General features: G+C 39.0%; 1 protein-coding gene across 11 annotated transcripts; it reads left to right on the top strand.

The window, feature by feature from the left end:
- Positions 1–15,142: 15,142 nt before the first annotated feature.
- On the top strand, positions 15,143–21,623 carry LOC147497339 (actin-7-like). Of its 11 annotated transcripts, none has more exons than XR_015195085.1 (7): positions 15,143–15,293; positions 16,441–16,512; positions 16,612–16,990; positions 17,064–17,671; positions 17,755–17,841; positions 18,158–19,009; positions 19,128–20,723. XR_015195085.1 is itself a non-coding variant. In XM_086559933.1 (5 exons), the coding sequence occupies exons 2-5, from the start codon at positions 16,453–16,455 to the stop codon at positions 17,818–17,820; spliced, it is 1,113 nt and encodes a 370-aa protein (XP_086416059.1). In that variant the 5' UTR covers positions 15,604–15,843; positions 16,441–16,452; the 3' UTR covers positions 17,821–18,046. The 11 variants fall into 11 exon arrangements, 3 of the variants coding, with proteins under 3 accessions (XP_086416059.1, XP_086416060.1, XP_086416058.1); XR_015195083.1 differs by lacking the exon at positions 15,143–15,293 and adding an exon at positions 15,592–15,843 and having other exon boundaries at positions 16,413–16,512; XR_015195082.1 differs by lacking the exon at positions 15,143–15,293 and adding an exon at positions 15,596–15,843 and having other exon boundaries at positions 16,433–16,512.
- The last annotated feature ends 2,992 nt before the right edge of the window (positions 21,624–24,615 follow it).

Genomic DNA, 24,615 nt, shown 5'->3' with positions numbered 1-24,615 from the left:
ATGCTTCATACTATGGGCTCGTGCTAAACTAAACACTAAGGCCTGGGGAAGGTCATAGAGCATACGTCCCTCAGCTAGAGCAAGGAAGACATTATAAGTGATAGGGTTATATACTAAAAGCATTACTTTTGTATTAACTCTAATTCTTTATATTTTGAATGAGAATCATATGGGCTAATGTTATGCATATATGTTATTAGTTATATGCATGAATCTAATACTTTATGTTGTAGATGATATGGTGTGTGGTGACACACAGAAGATCATATCATTTGTACCTTATAAAGTATAAGTAAACGTTCACAACCTAGATGGATTTGGACAAACCATTGATACGATTGTAGTATAATCTGGTATTAGTCTATCTTGACTACAGGATTACACTAGTATACTTTGTGTGTATTGAACATGACCAAGTGAGGTTGTTTCTCTTTATACTAACTATATAAGAGAACAAACACCTCTGTTATTATGGATGCTTGTCCTCTTAATCCGGATATAATAATAGGCACTTACGTGCATTATACATTGCTTTAAATCATCAATGAGTGAGATTCATTTGTGAATCAACAAACTCGATAGATTGGGTAATGACATTGTATGTAAGGTGTGTTGTTGATTATAGAAGGAATCTGTGACCCGCAGGAAGTCGGGCTGATGATGTCCTCTTGAGGAGCTCATAAGGATTGTTATGTAAACCCTACAGGTGGATTTAATCTGACATGACAATGAGGTTGAGTGGTACTACTCAAGGACATAAGAAGTTGATTAATGTAGTTGTTAGTAATTTGACTTAATCAACGGGCATTCGATATCTTAAACACAGGGAGATTAACAAGCATATAATATGGAGCCCATAAACGTAACCGTAATTTGGGATTAGGGCTTGTAGTGCAATAATGTCCTTTAGTGGAATAAGCCATTTGTTGGCGGACTTGGGCGTGTGTTATGGGTGAACATGGGAAGCCCAAGCCGTCGGAGGCCCAACCCTAATTTCTCCTCATGGTCCCGGTTGTAGCCTATAAAAAACCCTTCTCTCCCGGGCTGAAATACTCAAGGTTTTCTCAAGAAAGGTTAGTTCCCAAATCGGTTCGACCTTTGTAAGTGAAAGAGCCAAAGAGAAAGAAGGGGCTGGTAGATCGTTGCCCACGCAACATCCATTCTAAGGATAGGAATATAACGTAAGATCAAGAGGTTACTTGGTTCAGTAGAGCTTGGATTCTCGAGAGAAATCATAGCTGATAAAAAATGTATGATTCTAAACAAAATCGTTAGAACCTTTATTCCATTTAGCATGGTTTTCCACGGTTTGTAAACTAGCGACCATAATGGTTCCTACAATAAATGGCGTTATTAGCGGAGAAAAAAATCACGATTCCCCAAGATATTCCACATGATAAAGAACATAATAGTGCCCATGTTAAGGGAGAAGCTACCAAGGGCTCGTTATATTACCCTTGGTCCTCTATATGAAAAACCCGCCCATAGGTCTCATGCAAATACTCATAGTTGTAGATGTATATATTATCAGCCAGATAGCCCCATGAGTTTTGGGTAGCAGGCATAGAAAGTACAATAGCAAAGGTTAAAAAAAAACTTGGTTAAGTCCATTGTTACATTATCAATGGTGACAGAGAACACTTGTTCCCCATCCAGTCAGTAAAAGAACTTACAATGATCATAGAAATAAGCAGTAAGTGCAGGAGAATAAGTTTCATCAGCACTTACCATTAGAGGCTGCATCCTGACTGCACAATTAAGTCGCGGAACTAGTACCTACAGGTGTCACTATCGAGCAATTCTTTAAAGGATTGCTCTGGTATGATTTGAGGAGATTTCATCGCAAATAAACACACTAATGAACTCCTTGAAGTGACTGCAAAAAACCCCAGAAAAAAGTTATGGAGGTTGATAAGAGCCCAAAACTGTAGTTTTAACCCCTTAATAATCATACTGTTAGACCAATTATGTGAATAATAAGTAAGAGTTAACACTTCTGGCGTTTTTATGCATTTCAGGTTTCAAAGTCCATTATGTGCGAAATGTACCACTTTTAGCGAGATAAAGGAGCAAAAGTCGCAGAACTTCCGAAAGCCGTATCTTTGGACTCGGACCTCGAATTGGGCATACCTTATGTCAAAACGACCGGCTCGAAAGAGCTTTGCAATGGTCCAAGCCTTGACCCAATCAGAGGAGCAGAAGTGGACGAAAAGTCTGTGGACGTCAACTGCAGCTGAAGAGGCCTTTTGAATTTGAAAGAATTGGGTTTTGGGCTGATTCTGCGGCCCAAACCCCGGCTCCAAAAGCCCATGCACGAATTTTGGATCTGAATGTATAAGAACAAAAGCTTAAGTCTTTGTTAATGGTAGATAGATAATGGTAGATTAATTAGTAGAAATTAGGGTTCATAGCTTAGAATAGAAAGTAGCCATTAAAATAGCTTCTAGATCTAGATTTAATTGTTTTTCTTTAATTAGTTTCAAATCCCTTATTAGATTAAACCTTTGAATCTTGTTCTTCATTTGATTAGATCAATAAAGTAGTATTCTTTATCCATTTCAATTTTGTCAATTCCAATTCTAGATCTAATTTCAATTCATGTCCTTAGTTCAATTTAGTCATTAAATTAAATTTCATTATTGTTTAATTAAATAAATTTCAATGCTTTATATTATGTTTAGTTTTAATATAAATGGAAATGATTGCGGAATGATTCAAGGCTAAACCTCCATTAGAGGGGGTTGTGAAGCCTTGATGAAAGCTTGATTCGATTATCGTTAGAATAAAATCGTTATTTTCTATTCCACTCTAGAAATGATTAGTTCACCATGAGAATGGGTTTAATTGTTCACATGCTAGTTATAATTGGTAGAAATGCCATGTATAATTAGGGATTAGGAATAACCAATTGTTACGCTAAGCGATTCAATTCGGATTCTGACGATTAAATGGTTAGTGGATTAAGTTGAGTTATGGTGGAATCAATCCCCCTCTAACTCCTTATCATAGAATCAGCGTAGCATTCCCTTAGTATTACGATAACCGACTAGTTGCATCTTGTGGGTAGTTGCATCGTGAGTATAATTCCGCCCGTAAAACTCTCATAGACTTAAAAGCGACTAGTTAGATTAGAAAACATCCATGCTAGAGCACTAGGAGTGGAGCGAACTCTATCTACTCCCTATATCTCAATTGGTTGAGAGTAGAATAAATCTTTTGATAAACAAGATAGCATCGGTAATAAGTTTAGTTTACTTACGTTTTGAATTCATCGTTCATTTTAATAGGTAGACTATTCATTTTTTACGCTTATCAAATGGCATATTTATATCTTAGTTGCACTTTATCATTGTTTTCATAATAGAATTAGTAATTTTTAAGTCCCATTTCACCCACCCCACCCTTGTTTGATTCATCTTGTGGTTTCTTGCGTTTCAGTTTTGGAAAAATTCGAGAAAATCGACCGAAAGCCAGCGCCCAAAGAGCGCGACCAGCGCTATCTTCTTGGACTTCTCGTTTATACATAAAGAGCTTCGACCAGCTATCTTCTTGGAGCTTCGACTTTGCCTTGGCCACGCCCACGAAAGAGAGCGACCAGCTATCTTCTGGAGCTTCGACTTTGCCTTGGCCCAGCATAAGATAAGCGCCAGCGCCGCTTTCTCTGAAAATTCGAGGATTTCCACGGTTTGTTTTGAACCCGAGTTGTCAAGTTTTTTCGGTGTTCTATTCTCTTATATACAGCTGAACAGCGTAAACAAGGCGCTATTCATAAAGCGAAAGCAAGGGCCTTGTCGGGTATTCCTTTCTTCCACACCTCGCGTCTCTGTTAGAGGTTTATACTAGTATATCGAATTGTTTGGAGTGTTGCATGTGTAGTTAAGCTCGACTTAGTCTTGCATGAGATTAAAGTGCAGTGGTACAAAACACCCGAGCGTAAATACAAACAACATCAACAATCAAGTCTATCTAGTATACCACACTACACCTCTAGCTACTATTCCACACACACCACGATATATAATGGGGAAGAAAGAGAGACTCCTCTCGGACTTCTACAAAGCCTTGGCGATAGCCCCAAATCTTGCATCGTTCTAGCAAACCCGGTGAGGGATTTGAAATCCCTCAAATATTTTTAATTTGTTACCCGTTTTCATGGTTTAGACCATGAAAAACCTTACCGGCTACATCGCGTAGGATTGAACAAGTCCTAACAACATTCCACCATCCTACGGTTGGTTGAACAAATTAAATTAAAGGGTATTCCCTTTCACCTTAGCCGATAAAGGCGGCGTCTTGGTTAAGCTGCCCAAAGCTAATTACGTGGACTTCGTGGGCTAAACTTGTTCAAATTTGTTTATGGAACATTTTACCCACCCCTAAACTAAACGGATGAGATGCTTTCTAAGATTCATTTCTTTTCGACAAAATCCTCATGAAACATTTTGAGGCTTGGAATCGTTTTCACCCGATCTGCTTATAGAGTGTCCACATCATAACTTAGCGAAAGACCGTTAGTTAGTTGCCTTTTCAAAGGACTTCAACATCACCATAAAGAAGTCCTTGACATAATGAACGGGGTAGTTTCTTAAACAAAGGAGCCTCGGAGGCTTATAAATTTTAGAGGACCAAACTAAAGCGTAATAATAATTGGGGGTAGTGGCGATTACTCCAGCTCCGCTAGTTCTTCTTCCACGATTAAAGGCTACCGGTATGTTTGAGGTTAAATCGGATCACGAGCTTAAAACTCTAATTGAATCCCTCACAAAAAGGTAGATGCCATTTTACGTACAACAAAAGCCAATCCCGTTATGAATGTAAATTCAAATCCATGTAGTTTACATTTGGAGTCCACGAGCATCCCTAATCCCAACGTCACTATAGCCTATGAGCGGGGCTTGTTCCATTAATAGTGAACCTAAGCCCCTTGGAGACAAAATCCCAATTTAGGTTGGAGAAATAACCAAAAGCGTCACACCTCGAAGGGTACAATCATCAATATGTTAGGCCAGCGAGAGCTTTAACCAAGCTCCACTCGACAAGGGGGCAGGTCGGGGGTAATTTTAATAATTATAACAACCAAGTGCAACCTCGACAAGGTCAAGCACAAGGTCAAGGTAATTATAATAATTATAATGCTAATAGAGGTATCGTTCCGGTAAATAATAACTATCAAAATCCGCGATAAATAATTCACGGAAATAGTTCGGTAACACCACCGTGACCACCACTACACCACCATGACGGATCGTCTTGACACCTTTATACAAGTGAGCCAAAACTTTTCCAAACCATGGCTCAATCGACCCAGCGGCTTCTACAATCCCGTAACTAATTTAACCCACGGTTGGCTCAAGATAAAGCCCAAACCAAAGGTGTGTTTCAGTGCATGATACCTAATCCTAAAACAACAAACCACGCTTTTTGGGGTAGCGGATAATACTAGTAATGAATATGAAAATGTAGGTGAGATAAATGCCATCACCACTCTCCGTTCACGGCGAGTGGTTGATAACAAAGGTAACTATGCCTATAGTTACCCCACCGATAACCCCTACACCTGCTATATTACTAGATCTTGAAAATAGAAACTGAAGAGCCTACCAGCGTAGAGGTCCGGTTATTCAACACAACTTAAGAAAAAAAAAAGCCGCGGTTAAACATCCGGTGATACCATTGCTAAATATCGGCCGAAACCACCGTTTCCACAAAAATTAGCCATGTTAACTAGAGATACAAATTACGAGGAGATTAGGGATGTTTTCAAGAATCTAACTATAAACCTTCCTTTCCTCGAAGCTATTAAAAGCTACCACATCATGCTAAGTTTCTTAAGGAATTGTGTACTACTAGGCGAAAGACAAATATACCAAAAGGCGCCTTTTAACGAACAATTCCCAACCTTATCTGAACATAATGGAATTGTTAAGTACAAGGACCACAATAGATCCCTCTTGTCTGATGCACCTTAGGAGATTCCTCTCGACGACAGCGTTATTAGACACGGGGGCTAGTGTTAACTTACTCCCATTTTATTTGTATAGACAAATAGGTCTAGACAAGATGCAACCCACTAAAATGGCGTTGCAATTAGGCGATCGGTCTATTAAGTATCCTAAGGGTGTAGTCGAAAATGTGTTGGTAAAAGTTCGGGATTTCTACTATCCGGCTGATTTTGTAGTCCTCGATCTGAGAAGTTGCTAAGGACTCTGTCGATCATTTTAGAATCCTTTCTTGGCAACCTGCCAATCGCGCTCATTAATTGCCGTGATGGTTCAATGTCCATGTCTTTTGGCCATCTTGCTTTGTTGAAGTCAATGTTTTTAAAACAAGGACCACGATTACCCGATTAGTCTATGGATGGAGAGGTTAGCATGATCGAGAGCTTTGCTTTCGAGATTATTTCAACAACACGTTCCACGATAGTCATATGCCCAAAATTCTTTCCTTTGGAAAGTCGGACTCAAATATTTTCATTCCTACACTAGTCGATACACATGTTATTGATGAGGGATGGGATAGATGACTTTCTCAAAGGCGTAGAGGACTACCATAGTAATGTGGATATGACCAATCTAGATGGGGAATTTGATGAGTTTCTTCGTAGGTGACAATTCACCCTATCAAGAACTAACTTGCACAACAACCACCTCGATGCCCCTCCTTCCACCCTTTCAAAGGAACCCGAGTTTGCACTTTCGATCTTGTTGTTTCTTACGTGCTCTATAATTTTTTAAATCCTCTAGCAAAGCGGATACTTGGAAGGACAAACTTTGTGACACCTTCATTTTCAAAATTGAGGCAGTCCCTACACACACTGATGAATGAGTTCGATGCTAAAACCAAATCCTCATTGTGTACAAAGCTGTCTTTCTAAAACTTATCCATATCTACCATATTCTCCACAACCATTCACTTTTCCACACTTATTTACTAGAACACCCACTCATTCAAAAATGAAAAAGAAGGTGCATGATAGGTTACCTGATAAGGTTACCCAACTTAGTTTGGATTCCACTAGGCTGAGTCGTAGGAAATCTTGGTGTTTCATTGTATTTGGATATGTTTGCTTGTGATATTTATTTATGGAATGATCCACACTATTTAGGTTGTTGATATATGATCAACAATGCATGTTCATACATATGTTTTAGATAAAGTCTTGAGTATCGACTATAAGCGACTCAAATTTCGTGTTGGTGCATTTCCTTTCATTCCAATATATTGGTGAGTGCACCATTAAAGGTAACCGGGCCCTCCACATGGAGTGTGTGGCTGTAAGTACGGATCCTAAGTCCACGGTTCACATAATTCCGTTTTCCACTCTTGCATGTTTTTCTCGGATTTTTTGAGTCATGTTTCTCTATGGTGTGAATTATGTCTTTATTGCTTATTGTTTTCCTTCTAAAACTAAAATAAAAAAATAAAAAAAAAAATAAACATAGTAATCTAGGAAGTCTCGAATCGACTTTAAAAGACCATTTGCTAAAACAAATTTTCTAAAATTCTTGTAAAAATTTGTTTGGGGGTGTTCAAGAAGTTTAAATGTTCCGTACTAAATGTTTTATGTCCCACTAGAGTTGCTTAGGCGTTTTATTGTATTACGATTCGGATTGACATGATCTATTAATTTAGAGTTCATTCGTTAAGCATAACTTCGTCATGCACGCGCCGAGGCGTTTTCCACTATCTCATATGTCATCCGAAGTCAGAATAGAGTGTTTTATGGATCATTGGATAGGAAATTCTCTCCTGATCATTTCCATATCTCATTATTAAAAATATCGGACCCGATAGCGAAGCGGGAATTTTGATTTGAAATTAGCGAAAAAATCGAAAAAATCGAAAATTTTGATTTTGGGCTTGGGCCCAACTTCAGCCACCAGCCCCATGGAGGAAGCCAGCTCGCTCTTACATTCTCTCAAACAGTTCATCTCTTTCATCTTCCACCGCCATTAACATCTTCCAAACCTAAAAAAAAAAAAAAAAATTAAAAAATAATACCATAAACCCGCCAAAAAATCATATCCCAACCCATTTTGTTTGCAAACACCAATCAAAACAAACTCCACCAATTTAAAACTTCGAAAAACCACCGAAAAATCAAACCAATTGGTGCTGCCGCCACCACTCCACCACCTCCACTGTTCTTCAAGTCGGTCAAGTAAAACCACCACTACCACACCCTCTACAAACCCCAACCGTAATCAAACTCTAAATGGCTCAGCGCCATTATTATCTGGGAAGATTTTTCACGCCCGACCATTTTAAGCGCCGTTTTCACGGTGTGAAAAATGGCTAGTAAAACTGGAATAGTCTACGGTACTTTCGACCGAAGACTTCTACCATGAAGACTTGGTCAGGCGGTTCTCTGACACCGGGAGTTGGAGGGAGTCGGATTTTTGTTTTGGTGAAGAAGAAGAGGAGGAGTTGACTCTGGGCTGTTGGTGAGATTCTAGGCATTCGCCTAGAATCAATCTGAATGCCGTTTTCACAGGATCCCGGTTTGTGAGGTTGAGCCGTTGATGGCGTTCTTGTCATCATGGGAGCTACAATCAAACTCCCATTGTTAATGCGCCGGGCTTCTCGAGGACCAACCAAACTATTTCTGACCCGATGGATTGGTCGAATATCCTAGGCAAGGACAAAGGTCGATTGACATCGGTCGACCTGCCTCCGTCTATGGATACTCCGAGGGGCGGAATGCGATTTACGTATCACAGGTTTTTTGCTTGAACATGATCGGGAGGTTGGACGATCGTTGGCACCTCTTCACATGCTTATCACTAAGATCATGTTGAAGATGAAGGCAACTCCGGCTTCGAGGAGGATTTACATTACCACCTGCGGGAACCAGCGTATCTATAGGGAGTGTGTCCAACAAGTCTGGAAATTGCCGAGGATAGGGAACGGTGAGGAGGAGGAGGCTGAGGGTAGATGAGGATGAGTCGGAGGAGGATGAGGAGGATGGCACGTGCTTTGATCACGGATGCTTTCGAGAGGTGTTGGTCGATCTTTGGCGCGTGGCTATGCTTCATAGGGGCATCGTTCACTCAACACTCTGTGCCGACCTCCGGACTCGACGAGGCGACCATTCACCACAACCGAGCTCCGCTTTGAGGAGGGAGGATGAGAGATGGGAGCGGGGGCTGAGATGGAAGCCAGCAGTCGGTTTAGAGTAGAGATGCTATACGCTTCCCACCTCATCTGGAGACTCGCCTCGAGGACCACGGCTACTAGGCATGGCGTCGTCGGCGAAGGGCGGCTAACTTCTTTGGACCTCACGGAGCCAGGGAGCCACCACTTTCGATGCGTGCCCTCCGCCACCGATGGCGAGGTGTTTAGAAGGATGAGGAGTGATAGTGGTAGTTATTTATGTTTAGTAGTTGTTGTGTTATTTACTTTTGTTGTCTTTATTGTAATGTAACTTTTATTTGATGTAATTTGAATTTTGTAGTAATACTCGAATGAAATTTTAATATAAGGGTTTATTTTTTTCATTGTGTGCTTATTTCATATTGACCACACCTTCCAAACTTGTTTGGGGGTGGTTTGATTATTTCAAGCTGTATTCTTAATAAAAAACCCTAGTGTTAGAATTTACTGCGGAGTAAGGTGAAAATATGGTAGTTTAGGCATATCTGTGATTGAGAATCATTGTAGGATGAAATCTAGATTAAATAGGTACATTCAGTCATAAAATCCAAATAAGAGATACTGGGTTTGAATTAGAATCCAGGATATGAGTTGTTTCCGTTTTCGAGTTTGGAGATTTTAGGATTTCCGGAAACTGCCGAAATTAGTTTTGGCAACTTTCTGATCCATTCTAGCAACTTTAAGCCTATATAAACTTGATACAATCTATCCTCACAACTCACATTACACCTAAACTCCATCACTCACCCTTCAAACCCAGCGATTCCCGTTTGACTTCATTTTTACGCAATTACGCAACTTCGGGCGGCGCCCTAGTATTGTTGGCCTTTCAGCGCCCTAAAAATTCTGTCGAGAAAAATTTGGTCGGTGGCCCCCGCCAAGTCGAAAGTCGACCAGCTAAGTTCTTGAAATCAAAAATACAAAGAAGCGGCGCCCAAGCCGCTAAAGTCAGCGACCAAAGTTCTTGGAAATCAAAATACAAAAAGCGCCAGCCTAAAGTTAATGGCGCCAGCGCTAACTTCTCTGGACCAGAAATTTTCCGTTTTTGGCGTGTAGTATCGAATCATTAGCGGCTATTCCAAAGCGTAATTTTGAGATGACATCTCAATATTGATCGGAACGATCTTTGAAGATTTGTTCCAAAGCACTACTACTACGGTGCTTGGTTTTGAGAGTGATCACATATGTTGGCTGGGAACCTCTTATGGTAAGACCGGCTGAACTTTATTCTCGAAGACTTGCATCTTATTTTTATAATAACTGCATTTTTCTTTGAGACGGATGGAGAACAAGTGTTCTCCATCAACGTTGACGATGAACCAATGGAGATTACGGGGTTCTTGCTAGCCTTTGTTCTTGGACTTGCTATGCCGGCTGAGATACAAGACCCATGGGTGCTATTAGATTCGATAATATGCATGTCTACACCTATGAGTCTTTGCCGCGAGGCTTATGGGGCGGGCATTTTTCGTTATTATTGAGGACCAAAGGGACTATAGCGTTACCGCTTGGTAGCCTGTCCATGAACATAGGAACTGTTATGTTTTGGATAATGCTAAACATTTTAGGGGAATGGCGTTTTTCTTACGTGAATGGCGCCACTTGCAGCGTTTTCCTTGCTTTAGCCAATGGGCGCCCGGTTCTATGACCTTCCCGAACTTTGATGTCTAGTTTAGCGAGCCTATACTATGAGGCATAAGTACCTTCTTATGCCTGTTCTAATTTCACGTATTATGCTATGTTTCTTTCCTGTTTTTGTACCGCGTTTCCGCGGATTGGATTAAAGGTAGACCGGGTCGCGACCCACCAATAGTATTATCCGATCTTTCCGTGCAATGACTTGGCATGGGTGGCGGATACAACCTCACCAGGTTGCACCACACCCCATCAGACCAAGTGGCACTTAATAGGTTAGCAATCATAGATGATAAATGGCGTGAAGCACGGCAAATTATCATAGCATGGCGGGGCCGAAGGAACCTCACTTCTTTATAGAAGTAGAGGATGATAGCGAAGATGGCCGAATAACAACGGGAGTGGAGGTAAGTTTTAGTTTACATTGAGTGTCTGCTTATGTCCCAAGCAATTTAATTATTTTAACCCCATAATGGGTGGAACTCTTATAGAGTTGTGTCGGTTTTATTTCCTATATTAGTGCGTTCTAACATTGTTTTGCGGATGTTTTACGAATTTCCGCAGCTTCAATGGTATTTTTTCCTACCCTCTTTTATTTACAATGCTTTGAGGACAAATCATGCTTCTTGTTTGGGGGGCATAGAATCACGTGTAATTAAGACATCTGTTAGGATATAGATATATATAATATGCATTTGTTTTCTAGTTAAAATTTCAAAATTTAAAAATATAAATAAATAAGTTTATGCTATACACTTAGGAATATTGGTATTGTTTTTCTTTCTCCATGCTCTTAACAATCTAGAAGTCTCATATAGTTGTTGCATCGGAATAATTGTTAGAAACTTAGGTTAATCGTAGGTAATAATCTTTGCATCTATCTATAAATATATTACATGAGTATCTATGATTGTTAGCGATAAGTTTAAAATCTAGGCTAGAGTACTTATTCTACAAATCTGTGAGAATATAGCCTAAAAAGCCTTATATGAAAAAACATTTGAGAAATGACACAAAGGGAGAAGTAAAATCGGGATAGAGAAATCACCGCGTCCACTTGCTTGATCACTAAACCATATCCTAAGTGAGAATTTAGGCCGCTCTTTGGATCGATATAGCCAAAATTCAAACCTATGAATTATTTTCCGCTAGTCGCCACTCTGAGCCTTTTCTTTAGCCTTCCATACACCACAATTCCTTTACCCTGTTACAAAAAAAAAAACAAAATAAAAAAAAAAAAAAAAGAATAAATCAACCTACCCAATTTAGAATAAGTCGAGAAATAGAATGAGTGAAGAAAGAAGAAGAAAAACACATTATAAACAAAATTGTTACTTGCTTGAGAAAATAAAGAAAAGAAGTTTCCATCCAAAGAAAGAAAAATAGAAATAAAATAAAAAACTCCAAAAAAAATAGAATAAAAAGGAGTCAAAAAGCCAAAGAAAAGAAAAAGAAAAATATGGCTAAGGATGGAAACAAAGTATAGAAGCAAAAAAATAACAAGGTTTTCTCTAAGTTACATATCTGAAGACTCTATTATCTCGGACTTGTCCTTTTGAATATCCATTTCCTTCCTTCTTAAACCATCTCCTAATCCCTGTAACACCTAATAAAGACCTCTAGCTCAATTAGGAATAGGTTAGTGTGATAGTAAGTGGCGGATGTGTTTGATTGACCCCGAGCTTCCTTGTTGTCATTGAGATTGTAAGGTAAAGTGTGCTTACTTGTACCTTTTGGAAAAGAAAACTTGAGTGCAAAAAATCAGTGTTGTTTCTTGACTATTATTGTGAGATCCTACTTAGGGCCAGTATTCGAGTTCTCGAAACAAACCTTCAAACATTTGATAGTACTACTCATTGTATATATGTTTATTGTAGATGATTGATTATTATGCATATATTAACTTAGGGTTTTGTTTGGTTATTCTTATGTAATTGCTAGAGATGTATAGATAGTTGAGCATGAATAAGGAAACAATAGTTTTATTTTCTTAGTCGTTGTAGTATAGATGAAGTTTGTGAGTACCTTCAACTTTGGAAAACTCTCACGAGGCTATAACTTCGTCCACTAGGGAATTCCTAGTGGTTTAAAGGCCTGTTGCATATGGTCAATGCAATCGCTCAGTGAAACGAGATTAGGTAGAACTCCATTTTTGGTCACTTATTCTAATTTCTCATCTTTGCTTGAGGACAAGCAAAATCTTTGTTTAAGGGGGTTTTGATAAGAGCCCAAAGCTGTAGTTTTAACCCCTAATAATCATCTTGTTAGACCAATTATGTGAATAATAAGTAAGAGTTAAACACTGATTCACAGCGTTTTTATGCATTTCGGGTTTCAAAGTCCATTATGTGCGAGAAATGTACCACTTTAGCGAGATAAAGGAGCAAAAAAGTCAATGAGAACTTCAAAAAGCATATCTTTGGACTCGGACCTCCGGATTGGGCATACCTTATGTCAAAACAACCGGATCGGAAAGAGCTTTGCAATGGTCCAAGCCTTGACCCAATCAGAGGAGCAAAAGTGGACGAAAAGTCTGTGGAAGTCAACTGCAGCTGAAGAGGCCTTTTGAATTTGAAAGAATTGGGTTTTGGGCACGATTCTCTGGCCCAAACCACAACTCCAAGCCCATGCACGAATTTTGGATCTGAATGTATAAGAACAAAAGCTTAAGTCTTTGTTAATGGTAGATAGATAATGGTAGATTAATTAGTAGAAATTAGGGTTCATAGCTTAGAATAGAAAGTAGCCATTAAAATAGCTTCTAGATCTAGATTTAATTGTTTTTCTTTAATTAGTTTCAAATCCCTTATTAGATTAAACCTTTGAATCTTGTTCTTCATTTGATTAGATCAATAAAGTGGTATTCTTTATCCATTTCGATTTTTGTCAATTCCAATTCTAGATCTAATTTCAATTCATGTCCTTAGTTCAATTTAGTCATTAAATTAAATTTCATTATTGTTTAATTAAATAAATTTCAATGCTTTATATTATGTTTAGTTTTAATATAAATGGAAATGATTGCGGAATGATTCAAGGCTAAACCTCCATTAGAGGGGGTTGTGAAGCCTTGATGAAAGCTTGATTCCGATTATCGTAGAATAGAATGTCGTATTTTCTATTCCTCTAGAAATGATTAGTTCACCATGAGAATGGGTTTAATTGTTCACATGCTAGTTATAATTGGTAGAAATGCCATGTATAATTAGGGATTAGGAATAACCAATTGTTACGCTAAGCAGTTCAATTCGGATTCTGACGATTAAATGGTTAGTGGATTAAGTTGAGTTATGGTGGAAGAAACTAGAATTTCTAGCAGTGAGATTGAAATTCAACATGTAGTTACTATCAATTAAGAGTTTATTCATATATTAATTATCATCGCATGAATGGAAACAACACACGATGTACAATCTTGTACAAGTGGGGAATCTTAGGGCCTTGACGCTCCGCTCATTAGCTTTGGACTCATTCTCTTAATATTATGGATACCGGGACTTGTTGTTATGCTTGGCGCTCCTTTCACAGTAAATGGCTCGTTTGCTGCTTTTACCAATGGGCTGTTCTCTGAATCAATACCATCTTTCTCTATGTTATCTGTTCTAAGGGGTGGCTCCTTGGTGTTCCTGTCGTTGGGTGCACAAGATGAATAGCATGCTCAGATAACTGAACTGATGCTCTTTCCACTGGGGTGGACTTTACACCAAGACCATCTTGCTTATCATCAGGCTTATATGATTTGACTGGTGATGGGCTCGGCTTTGGACCAATACCGTCTTGATTTTCTTTATCATCAGGTTTGTATGACTTGACTGGTGCTCTTTCAGTGTCCGTACACCAAGCCCATCTTTCTCTGTTGTAATGGGTTTAACAGAAGGTTCCTTTACCATTTTGTTGCAAAGTTGACAAAAGTCTTGAATCCATCCACCACCACCACCAAAAAGGTGGCATTCCATAACCACCCGAACAACCGCCACCACCACCATTACCGCTTCCTGGAGCCAAACCCACCGCCACTTCCATAACCTGGGCCTCCATAAGCTGGTACAGACCCGCCTCCTGATCCATGGCCTCCACCAGACCCGTAACCACCAGGCGCAGGCCCACCTCCATAACCAGGCCCAAAACTGGCAGAACCCCCACCACCACCAGAACCATACCCACCAGGTGCAGGCCCACCTCCACTTCCATAGCCACCACCGGAACCATAACCAGCAGGTGGTGCAGGCCCCACCACTGCCATAACCACCACCACCACCACCTCCCCTGAACCATAACCACCGGATGCCGGTCCACCTCCGTAACTAGGCCCTCCCACTGCTAGAACCTCCACCACCACCACCTCCACCACCTCCGCCGACTACTAAATAATGACGTCCTAACCAATAGTTTTCATCTCTTCATGAGTTCCACTGTCTACAAAGGTCCCTATGAGCTGAGCAAAGCCATAAGCTTAGTGTGACAAATAAAAGCCAAATAAATGCATTTCAGTCTCGTCATATTTGGTGAGTTTTGCTTTGCATGGATATTTAAGAATGTACGGTGAATTATTTATAGTAAATGGTTGAAAGGTTTAGGATATTAGAGAGATGTATAGAGATGATGACATGGTTTGACAAGCACCAAAAGCGTCTCCCTTCTTTGCTCTGGGAACCTGGAGAAATGATACTTGTGTGAGCACTGAGCAGTTGGTTTAGAAGTTTCGTTCTTTCTCTGTAGCAATTTGGACTTTGGGCCTCCAGTCCAAATGGAACCTTAGTTTCTTTAAAGCCTGTTTTTATTTTGCATATTAAGCTAAAGAATTTCACATGGACCTATGGAACCTTTGTATCATTTGAATTTCGGGTAGTACAAAAATGAGGTAGTTGCAAACTCTCTTGTCATAGTTTTTTAATGTTTAACATCAATGAAAACGCAAATAAAATAGACCAGGGGAAGACTTATTGAAGTTGTGTTTGTGTGCATTTAAAAAACTATGGAGGGATTAGTGTTTTGGCAGATTAGTCTTCCGTTTACTTTCCTTCTTTCGTCGTCTAAAAGCACACCACAGACAAGGTGAGCCATGCTTTTGATCAGCAGCTCTTCTTCCATATTATTATTGTTGTTCCATGTTTTCTGATAGCTCAAAAGTTCTTAATAATCGACTCGATTCATTAACTAAAAGTCCATTTCTTCTTTGGATTGCATCTTGTTCTTTTAAGTCTATTGTGTCCATTTCGTGCAACACTCATCTCTGTAAAGCATAGCCGGTGACATTCTCTTTGATAGATCTTCCGTTGCAGTTTTTTTAAAATATGGTACTTAAATGTTGTTAGTTTGGCGGATTTCACTTATTCTTAAACATTGTATTAATTGGTTCTTTAAAACAGCAGTTAGTACTGGAGGCTAGATTTTATGTATTCGGATTGAATGTTAAGCACCTCCCTCCTCATTTAAGTCTCTACTTCATTTACGCATCTAAGATGTATCAGTATCATTATCTGCTCCAAACTTGAAACTTACTGAGATTCAATCCTGTTCTTGAGTTGATCTCTCTGTTCATGGGGACAAAAATCTAGGACTAGATTAGGTAGGTAATCAGCATAATCTTTATTTGAACTTTCTAAGGAATATAACAACGATAGATTCTCCGTCTCCATCTAAGTTTTGCAGTATTCATAGAAGATGGTCGATGCAGAGGATATCTTGCCTCTCGTCTTTGACTGCGGATCTAAAACTACCAAGGTTATCCAACTTACAACATGCCTTTTCTCATCATTTAAGTTATGGTGTTATCTTTCAAAGCTTTCTGAATTTGCATTAGCTTCTTTCATAAATCACTAGGCTGGATTTGCTGGTGATGAGAATCCAAGGGTAGTGTTTCCGAGCATGGTGGGTAGAAGTAGAACTCAACATTTTTGGCAGAAACATGCTTATGTAGGAGATGAGGCAAAGTCTAAAATTGGCGACCTCAACTCAGCCTACCCAATTGATCACGGTGTTGTTAGGGATTGGGATAACATGGTTGAAATCTGGGACAACATATTCAAAGAGCTGCAAGTCGACCCAGAAGAGCACCCAATTCTTCTTACAGAACCAGCACTCAACCCAAAGGAAAATAGGGAAGACATGACTGAAGTCATGTTTGAGATCTTCGATGTGCCCAGCCTATGCATTGCTATCCAGGCTGTTCTGACAATGTATAACTATGGTCGTACAACTGGTGTGTATCTCTTTGATTTATTCTCTCTGTAATTTTTGTGGTTCGTCTATTAATTTTCATGTTTCGTCAAAAGGTGTCGTAGTAGAGCTTGGTGATGGTGTGAGTGAGGTAGTACCAATTTATGAGGGGTATCTCCTATCCGATGCTATGAACCGTTTCAACCTTGCTGGTCAAGATCTCACTGATTTCTTGATGAATATGCTCACTGAAAGTGGAAAGATGTTCAGCACTGATGCGGGACAGGAAATTGTCTGTAACATAAAGGAGAAGCTTGCCTATGTTGCTATCGACTATGAGCAGGAGAAAGCGAAAAACAACTCTTCAATGGAGGCAAGTTACGAGTTGCCTGATGGGCAGGTAATTGCTATTGGAGCTGAGAGGTTTACCTGCCCAGAGGCTCTCTTTGACCCATCTCTTGTTGGAAATGATACTGCAGGTGTCCATGAACTTGTCAGTAAGTCCATCTTGAAGTGTGAAAGGAGTCTCCGGAAGCATCTGTATGAAAATATTGTACTTGGTGGTGGATCGACCATGTTTGATGGAATTGGAAATCGTATGAGGAATGAAATTAGCGTGCTTTGTCCCCGAACCATGAATGTTAAGGTGATTGCAGCATCTCGCAGAAGACATAGTGTCTGGATCGGAGGATCTGTCCGTGCATCCCTGAGCAACTTCAAACAGGTGACATGAAATTTAGTGTTGTCCTGTTACAGATACTTGGAGATCATTAATAAATCCCTTGTTTTTTTGTGTTAATTTTACAGAATTTGATTTCGAAGGCCGAGTATGATGAATCAGGTCCATCCATCGTCTTCAAGAAGTGTTTCTGAGCCAGTTCACAAAAAAAAGTGGTGGGTCTTTATTTTCTTTTATTGTCAGTACGTTCACTTTGTGTAGCAATATGTTATAGTTTCTAGTGAAGTTCCATTGATTTGAAAGGAGGTGTACAGTTCCATTAATTTGGACCCATTGTCATATACATTTGTACAGTGTAAAATCTCTCTGCAGTACTCTCTGATCCTTTTCTGGTGTGGATGACTAGATGTTGTTGTGGTTTTCATAAACTCTCTTTACTACTGTACAGCATCAAATCGAACTTGTTAACCTTTAGTCTTTTAGTTTTGGAGGTTTAAAGTAACCTTGAAAGCTCGGTCATTTGTGTGACAGCACGCCAAAACTTTCAACCTCGGAGCCCTTAGCGTGTAGGCAATCTGTCTCGGGCGTACGAGTGAATATACCTGGATATCGTTGAATGACCTCCTCAAAGCACCACTTGACTCCGTGTCTGAGTTCGCCAACTTGATGATGTAAGACGATTGCCAAGAGAGATATGAAATGAGCCTACTATTAGTGATAGCCTTATTCAATTTAGTGTAGTTTCTTCTTTTTGCAAACTGAGGAACTCATGCTTTGAGTGCACTTCTGCTCAGAGCTTGACAGCACAGATCTGTAAGTTAGAGATAAAAGAAACAGTTTTCGAGGGTAAATGGGGTGGATTGAGCTTGGATCCTACACCATTTTTCTTTTATGCGAATGTAAGTGAAATATGTACCATTAAATTCCATACGTTCAGATTAATAATACACCAAATCCAAATTTGTGACCCAGAATAATGTCCGCGAACACTACCGAACAGTTAAGCTTGGATCTGCTCATTGGCTGTACGTATAAAAAACACACGTCTTTCCTTCTCCCTGGTAAAAGTGTAAAACTCGAGATGTGAATCGATTGACTTCGGAAGTCGTCTTCTGTTTTGGTATAAATTCAACAAGTTCAACATAAATTAAACAAGTTCCACTTGTTGCAATTGCCAACAACCCCGGGTGTTGATGCCTCTTCTCTTTGTTTTATAACATGTTGGTTTAAGCGGAGAACTACAAAAAGCTTCATTTCTCCTGATTAAAATCCAAACCTGCATAGAGGAAATAATAGTCCAAAATGAGAGAAGAGCAAATTAAATTCCAATCAAAACACACCAATCTCAGAAACGTGAGAGTTGAGATCAGAAATGGTTCTTAGGTAAGTATGAAAGCCTTCATTTGTTATCCATTATGAACTGAAGTTACAGTGAGAAAATTTTCATCAAAAAACAAAGAAAAAACAGTGACAGAAAATGTAAATGTTTCTTATTCTACAGGTATGAAGAGATGGGAGCAAACATGGTTGCTGATACGTAGTTAACCTAGTCAATCATTCCAGGTACCAGCCTGTTCCTGTAAAACTTATCACCCTGAGCCTGGATTATGTTAAGTTCACCTGACCCATTACGACAAAGTTGTGGGTCATTAAACTATCCCGGAGACGAGCAGCAGATCTTGGTCAACTACTCACGGTTCCTTTGAGTTCAGAGATTTGATCTCTTTTGCCCTTGTTTAAAGTTTCAACTCTATTCCTATTAAATTTACACTGCAATACCAAATTGCAAATTTATTTTCAAATAGAATCTACCTTCTCTAAATATATATTCTTTCGCAGAACAGTAGCTTAAGGAGTGCAACTTTGTTCCATACTCCTATAAACTGTGAATGTTTTAGATCTAGGATCAATCAAGAGAAATTTTAATGTAAACATAGGAAAAGCATGAGAGAAATAGGAGGATGGGGATCCCAGTTTCTTTCACAGCACGTGTCCCAATCTGGTGTAAGTGGTTTAAGCCTAAATCAGGTGAGTTAGTAGTTAATACTGATGGATCGGTCACAGAATAATTTAATGGATTTGGAGGTGCGGTAAGAGATGAAGCTGGAGTTGTTCAGCTAGCGTATACTGGGTGTTCTATAAAGAGGTCGGTCATTACCCAGGAACTCTTGGCTATTGAAGTGGGGATGAAGGGAGCTATTTGTACTGGAGCTCGACGAATTACAGTTTGTTCGGACTCTAAAAGTGCAGTATGAGTGATAACTGGATGAGAGGAACCTCCTTGGTATTGTCTTAACATTATTGCTTCCATTTAGCTCTTGAAACAACAGTTTGAACTGGTTGATTTTAAGCATGTGTATAGAGAAACAAATAGGGTAGCTGATTACTTCTCTAAGTTATGTAAGTCTCATGAGGATTTTGTTTTCTATTTTCTTTCTCCTTTAGACTGTGCTCTAACTAATATTATAATAGAGGATGCACAAGGAAAAGTGTAATTGAGATCTTGATTAATACAGGTTGGGGTCTGCCTAACCCCTAGTTTCTTCGGAAAAAAAAGGACCTTTGTATGATTCAGAATGTGTAAATGCGGCTTTGCGTATGATTAAGGAAGAAGGACATTCGTATGGGTTGGTTCTTAATGTGGCTAAGACTGAGATATTTTCACCATCACTGGATCCACGTTGCTTCAGTCCCGGTCTCTTTCCTTCATATTTATCCCTACCCTCATATGGGGGTCGTTGTTGCTTGAGAGGGCAAATCATCATCGATTCTTCTTTTGTCATAAGCCTTGCTTTCGCAAAGCGTGTTGAAAATGCTATGACTTGATGGACTGTTTAGTCAGATTGGAGGATCCACAAGATGAGTTAGCACTCTTACGAGCTTGTGTTGGAGCTCTCCAAGTTGGTATTTGCGATTCAGTACTTGTCCACCATCATTTTTTAGGGATCAATGCTAAGACTTTTAATTAGCACCTTTGCATGGTTCTCAGAGGGGTATTATAGTTTCTGATAGCCCTGGCTTCGGGGATTTCCAATAGTGTTTAGCGACGCTTCCATTACGCCTTGGTGGGTTAGGTATCTATTGTGCATTTGATGTCTCTGCTTTTACTTTTGTGGCCTCCCGTTTTTAGACTTTAGAGCTTCAGAACCACATTCTTAGGAGTTGTGGTCCAGTGCCTATGGGTGAGATCCTTGATGATGCTACCAGTGCATTGCGTCTCTGTCTTCCTGATTTTGACCTTGATTCTATGGCTGTTGATAATAGTCTAAAACTGTAGTTTTAACCCCTTAATAATACTACTTTTAGACCAATTATACGAGTAATAAATAAGAGTTAATGTTAATTACGTGATTTTATGTATTTCAGGTATGGAACTCAATTATGTGCAGAAATGTGCCACTTTGGCGATATAAAGGAGCAAAGGGTTGGTTGCTAAGAAGTTCTGTGATAATTACCAAAATTCAAGGAGACAAAGTCTTTATGAAGCACGGTCAAACGCTGAAAAGTCAACACGGGCAGAAATAGTGCACAAATCAGCAGAACTTTCGAAGACCATATCTTTGGACTCAGGCCTCAGATTTGGGCCTATCTTACGTCAAAACGACCGGCTCAGAAAGAGCTTTCCAATGGTCCAAGCCTTAACCCAATCAGAGGAGCAAAAAGTGGACTAAATGTCTGCTGAAGTCAAAGCCAGCTGAAACGGGCTCTGTGGACTAAAGAAATTGGGCTTTGGGCTCAATTTTCCGGCCCAAAACATGAGACCTCAGCCCATGCACGAAATTGTGGATCTGGTCTCTTTCTTTACATAAAACAGGACTTAGCTCTAAAAAAAGATAGTTAGATAGCTTAGAATAGAAAGTAGTCATTAAAATAGCTTGTAGATCTAGTTTTTGGAATTTCAATTAGTTAATTAATTAGTTTTATACATTGTTTTAGATTGGTTATTGGAATGATTGTTCTTCATTGATTAGATAAATAAAATAGTAGTTCTTGATCATTTCAATTTTTGTCATTTAAATTTGTAGATCTAATTTCAATTCTTGTTGTTATTCAATTATTAGTTATTAATTGGATTTGAAGTATTGTTATTTAAAATTAGTAAAGTTCAAATCTTTATATTATGTCTAGTTTTAATTCAATGGGAAATGATAGTTTGATGAATCAAGGCTAAACCTCTATTAGAGGGGTTTGATGAAGCCTTAATGAAAACTTGATTGTGTAGTATAGAATTGTTGTAAGAATCTATTCTACTCTAGAAGGTCGTTGATTCGCCATGAGAATGGGTGGACGACCTCACATGCTAGTTATGAATTAGTAGAAATGTCATGTATAATTAGGGATTAGAACGACCAATTCTTACCGTAAAAATGTAAGAATTGGTTTACAACAATTCTATGCTAGTTTATTAAGTTGGATTCAAGGTGAAATCAAATTCCTCTAATTCTTTATCTAGATTCAACTCTTAGCATTTTGTCATTTCGTTATTCGTAGCTTGTTATTTGAATTCACATCGTAGTATAAATTCCATCATTATTCTCATTAGACTTTGGATAGACTCGTCAATTGTAGAAAACTTGAATGCTAAAGGACTAGGAGTGGAATGAATCTTCTATTCCAACTCTACGTCAATAAATTCGAGAGTAGAAAATAAATATCTTTGATAAATCTAGTAACAGTTTAGTTTATAGCTTTACTTGCGTTTAGAGTTTCATCGCTTTATTTGTGAGTAAGACTAGCTTTTTATGGTTATCACTTCACGAATCTACCGTCCCCTCAAAACCACAAAAAGTTTTGGCGGAAGCTTTCTACAGTAAGATTGTTGTTAGTTTTGAGAGGGAGTTTGAGTTATCTGCTCGTCAAAAAGCAGTCATTGGGTGTTTGCAGTCGGAACATGCAAAAGATTTTTTACTTTCTATTCCGATGGAGGGACTTGGACAGCGTATGTCACAGGTGTAGTATCGTGCCATTCTCTGATACCGTCTTATGATTCTTCTGTACTCTGATGATAGTCTTTGCCCTGTATGCAAAAATAGTAGATTAGATGCTTATGGAGACCATGCAGCACATTGTAGACATTTTTCGGGTTTTAAATACCGACATGATCATGTTAGAGACATTTTGTGTGATGCATTTTAGAGGGTTGGAGTACAAGTGAAGAAAAAGCCTCGCTAACTTTCTCAATGATCCAATGACCAGATCGACACTTTGACCTGTGGATGTCTTGAATTACAGTTGGTCTGAGGGAAAACATGCATGTGTGGATGTAACTGGAGTCTCTCCGTTGGTAGGGTTGGGGAATGGTGGCTTTGAGGTGGGAGAAGCAGCTAAGAGAGCAGCGGCAGGGAAAATGGAGAAGCATGAGGATACTTGCAGGGCTAACCAACATTGTTTCATTCCGTTTAGTTTCGACACTTTGGTTTCTTGGAACAACGATCTATTGAGCTCTTCAAGAGACTTCCGAAAGTTATGGACCGATACGTTATGGCGGGGTTCTAATGAGTTTGTTTTAGAATGATAGGATTTGCTATTCAGAAAACTTTACTTGGCGCAGACTTGTTGCACGCTTGTCCTAATTATTTGTAAAATTAAGTAAAACCTTCAATAGGAGGAGAATCCTTCCGGAAATCACGAAGGTGGTGAAATTTTCACAGTTCTCGAGTTACTAAAAAGTGAATTCTGAGAATCTCTTTGTTCAATCAAACACATCCTTGAAGAAAAGATTTCTCTTCGGTTTTGCTTTCCGTATTTGCTTTACATACGGGCGGACCGGGGAGTTTAGGTCGAGGGTATTCAAGCTAAGTCGGAAATTCAACAACGAAAATTTTTCTTTAGTGTTATGTAAAATAAATAAATAAATAAAAATAACGAGTATAAACATATGATTTCAAAAAGCAAAATGAAACCCCGCGAGAAATTGAATTGAGAATTCGAGATGGTTTGATAAATGAATCCGAGAAAATGTCCAAATAATAGAGAAGGTGATTGAGAAATTGAGAACATTTGAGAAGTTTACTAGAAAAAAACCGAAATGAATTACTCATTGGAGTAAAAGTAAAAGTGTGGACAGTCTTACAGAGTCTTTAATCCAAAATGTTAAAAATCATTAACTAATGAGCCAAGTTTTTTTTTGGCTAAATACTAATGGGTTAAGTTAAATATTAAACATTTAAGCCTACTATTTTTTATTTTTTTTTTTGAGAAACCGGAGGGTATTCACTTGAATACCACTGCCTATACCGGGACCGCCCATGTTTACATATTCAAGTTTTGTCCATCTCATTTTCATACTCTGCTTTTCTTGTCTACAGAGGTCAATTTCCTGATGGCACACAAATTGCTGTTAAAATACTTAAAAACCACATGTCTAGTGTAATCCAAAAGCAGGATGTAACAATAGATCCATTTAAGGCTGAAGTGAATACAATGGCCAGGACATACCATCAAAACCTAATTAAACTCGGCCGGATTTTGCTTTGATGCCAACATGAAAGCACTTGTTTATGAATACATGGAGAAGGGGTCGTTGGATATGATTTTGTATAAGAATGACTAGAGTGTAGAGTGGCCGGATTTATATGTTAATGCAATTAACACGGCGAAAGGACTCTCTTACTTGCATGAGAATTGCAATCCGAAAATAATTCACCATGATATAAAGGCTGCTAATGTGCTCCTTGGCCGCCCGATCTTACTCTGCTAAAGGTTCTGATTTTGGATTGGCTAAGCTTTGTAACTTGAATGTAAGTCAGGTCACACAGCGGATTCAGAGAGACCAAGGGTTATGCTGCCCAGAAGCGTCTATGGGAGCGAATGCAATAACTTAAAAATGTGATGCTTACAGCTTCGGCATGATGTTATTTGAAATCATGAGGAGGAAAAGGAATCACAATGGCCAATATTGGTTTCGAGGACAATTTTGGGAATATTTTGTGAACGGACAACTGGACGGAAACCTAACCCACTGTAGCATTGCGGACAAAAATAAAAAC

The sequence above is a fragment of the Coptis chinensis genome, chromosome 5 (assembly GCF_015680905.1).
Source record: "Coptis chinensis isolate HL-2020 chromosome 5, ASM1568090v1, whole genome shotgun sequence".
Classification (NCBI taxonomy): Eukaryota; Viridiplantae; Streptophyta; class Magnoliopsida; order Ranunculales; family Ranunculaceae; genus Coptis; species Coptis chinensis.
This window is presented reverse-complemented; position numbering and strand designations above follow the sequence as displayed.

What these genes read in the sequence shown, in the direction of transcription:
- LOC147497339 (XM_086559933.1), top strand. Translation starts at nt 16,453, where the DNA reads ATGGTCGATGCAGAGGATATCTTGCCTCTCGTCTTTGACTGCGGATCT. An exon ending in TAACTATGGTCGTACAACTG is followed by an intron (nt 16,991 to 17,063) that starts GTGTGTATCTCT and finishes TTTCGTCAAAAG; the next exon opens with GTGTCGTAGTAGAGCTTGGT. An exon ending in CCCTGAGCAACTTCAAACAG is followed by an intron (nt 17,672 to 17,754) that starts GTGACATGAAAT and finishes TTAATTTTACAG; the next exon opens with AATTTGATTTCGAAGGCCGA.